Source organism: Triticum dicoccoides, unplaced genomic scaffold, assembly GCF_002162155.2.
Source record: "Triticum dicoccoides isolate Atlit2015 ecotype Zavitan unplaced genomic scaffold, WEW_v2.0 scaffold53956, whole genome shotgun sequence".
Taxonomy (NCBI): domain Eukaryota; kingdom Viridiplantae; phylum Streptophyta; class Magnoliopsida; order Poales; family Poaceae; genus Triticum; species Triticum dicoccoides.
In genome coordinates, this window is record NW_021280375.1 from 1 (window position 1) to 2,626 (window position 2,626).

Sequence of the window (2,626 nt, forward strand, 5' to 3'; positions counted from 1 at the left end):
TTTAGTCTTGTACTTCTAGTATGGTCAAGACTAGTAATGCGGCTTGTCTAACCAATCAATCTTTGGAATTATGTAGTGCTAATTCTTTCTAAGTTTTAATGATGTTACGTGATGTTCATAGAAACTAATCCAGTATTAATCCCCTTCTCCATTCATCACATATTAATCTAGTGAGCATGTGACTGGGTTTCAAAACTTTCAACTCGGCTCATCACCATGTTCAATTCCTGGCTCTGCCTCTGCACTAGTTTTTCTTCCACTATGCTAGCAAGTCAATATCCTTCTAGCTCACACGGTTATGATCTGTTTCATCCATGTTGATGGTGTGGTACTGGTGTAGCTAACTTATTTTTCTGTCACAATAAAATACTAATTTATTGCTTTCATATACATACACATTGCTTAACCATATCTATTGTTGGCTGTACATTCAGTAATGGAAACAAAGAAAAATGATCAACTTTGGGTCTATTTGTTCTTTTGAAGATTTGCACTAAGAAGCAGTTTTGATTAACTGACATCCTTCGTATGATTTTTATATCTTTGATTGACTGAGATGATCTAAGATTGACATGCATGTCTACGTTTAGTTGTACACATAATTAGTCATCAGATAAATTTTACCGGTCATAGACATACACCAGATACTTACCCAAAGTTTTGGAGGTTCTTTCAAAGTGATTAGCACATCTGTTGCATGGAATGGAAGAAGCAATTTTTTACGTTATTGAAGATACACACTTTAGATTCAGCTTACGGTTATTGTGTTGTGCATGTTTTGTAGCTGCTGCGGGAAGAAAGTTGTGAAAATTACTCTGTTTTGGTAAATTAAGTTAAGATTAGATTTTCTTGATCCAATGGTCTTCTCACATTTCATATGTTCTAGAAAGTAATACTATATCCCTTTATGAAACTGGGTCATGAAAAAAGGCAGTTAGCCAAACACCCAAATATCTAAAAACAGCTTCATCAACAAGATTATCAACCCACCTGAGCCAAGAGTCACAATAATGCAGCCACTTTGCCTATTTCAGTTCTTAGAAACTGGATAATGGGAAATTCTTTTTTGAGCTACGTATTGTTTAATTTGATATGTCAAGTCTCTGCAGAACCATTAACCCCATACTTGTCCCACTGCAGTTCATCCCCCAGAAATGGCAGCTTCACGGGAATAACAACCTATGGTCGCACCGGTGCAGATTTAAGCCAAAGTTCTTCATGGCGACTCGACACCCGGTCATTTATTTTGTGCATGTCTCTGTCTGTAACATTTTTTGTTGCCTCGCATTTCTGATGGGTTTGCTTAAACTCCTGTCTGCGTGTCATGTATATGATCAACCATTGAGCTGCAGCAATTCAGTTTGTTCTCTATGTGGTGGAGCATGGAGTGAGGAAAAAAGATCCTCTCTCGGATGGCTCCCCCCTTTTTTTCCTGGTCTTGCAAATGAGCAATCAGAGAGGTTCTTGCCGCCCCTCGTCTCATGTAATTGCATTTTTTTTGCTTCAATTTTATGCATTCATTCACTTCCCAGTACAACATTTTATTTGTTTTCTTTCTTTGAAAAAGACATTTTATTTGGCTTGCTTCCGTTTTATGTATTTATCTCCTGCTATGTGTAATATCTCATTATGGCATTCCTGATGATTACATTGGCATTATGTCATGCATTCCCCTGCTGCCCTGCTCGAATGCTGCATCGGCCAGAAATATCTCGATCTCACATGTTGACACTGGAAGTGTGTATTTTGGCAATCAATTCATGCCTTCATGGGATCCTGACGGCTGAGAAATCCGAATGCAACTCCAGTGAAACACACGAGTCTACAGTTCACACACTATACACCAGCATACATGCAGATTTTATCTCGAAGTTCAAAAAGGAAAAAAGAAAAAAAAAACTGTACAGATATCTCTTGCGGTCTTGCCTACGTGATGGTCGATCAATCTATGCAGGTGAAAGACAGGCAAGGTCCTGAGCCGGGCGATCATCGCCGACCCTGCGCCGGCAGAGAGGGCACGTCGAGTGCGAGGCCAGCCACAGGTCGATGCACTCGACGTGGTACACGTGGGCGCACGCCGGCAGCAGCTTCGCCATGGCGCCTACCCGGATGGCGCCGAGGCAGACCGTGCACTCCGTCGAGCCCGCGCCGTCGCCCTTGCCGCTGTGCCGGACGAGCCGGTTGTACATGAAGGGCGGGAGAAGGCTCGACGCCACCGTAGTCACCGCGAGCGGCCGGCGCTCCTCGGAATCCCCGTCCGGAGCCTCCATGCCGGGGTTGTGCCGCCGGCGGCGCACGAGGTGCCTGTACAGCGAGAAGAGGCCGAAGGCGGCGGTGACGGCCGCCGCGGCGGCGTAGAAGTGGAGGAGGCTGTCGGGCGACATGGCGAAATGCATAGCGCTCGAGGCTGGGAACGGGCGCCGCAGTTGAGTAGGCTAACTGGCGCTGGAGCAACATGATTCGATTTTATGTCTCTTCTTGTTGCGTGCACAGTGCTGCCTCCTCTTCGAAGTTTTCGAGCTGAAGTGGACGGTTCTGATGATTAGGTTTGGTTTGTCTGAATAGTTGGAGCCTCAACCGACGCTTCTCTGGTGGTTAACATAGCAGCAGCAGCAGCAGCAGCAGC

At 44.9% G+C, this 2,626-nt stretch overlaps 1 protein-coding gene across 1 annotated transcript; it reads right to left on the reverse strand.

The window, feature by feature from the left end:
• Positions 1–1,622: 1,622 nt before the first annotated feature.
• On the reverse strand, positions 1,623–2,601 carry LOC119346884 (RING-H2 finger protein ATL39-like). The gene has a single exon (XM_037615992.1). It carries the CDS (start codon positions 2,394–2,396, stop codon positions 1,947–1,949), a length of 450 nt encoding a protein of 149 aa, XP_037471889.1. The 5' UTR covers positions 2,397–2,601; the 3' UTR covers positions 1,623–1,946.
• Positions 2,602–2,626: the final 25 nt, after the last annotated feature.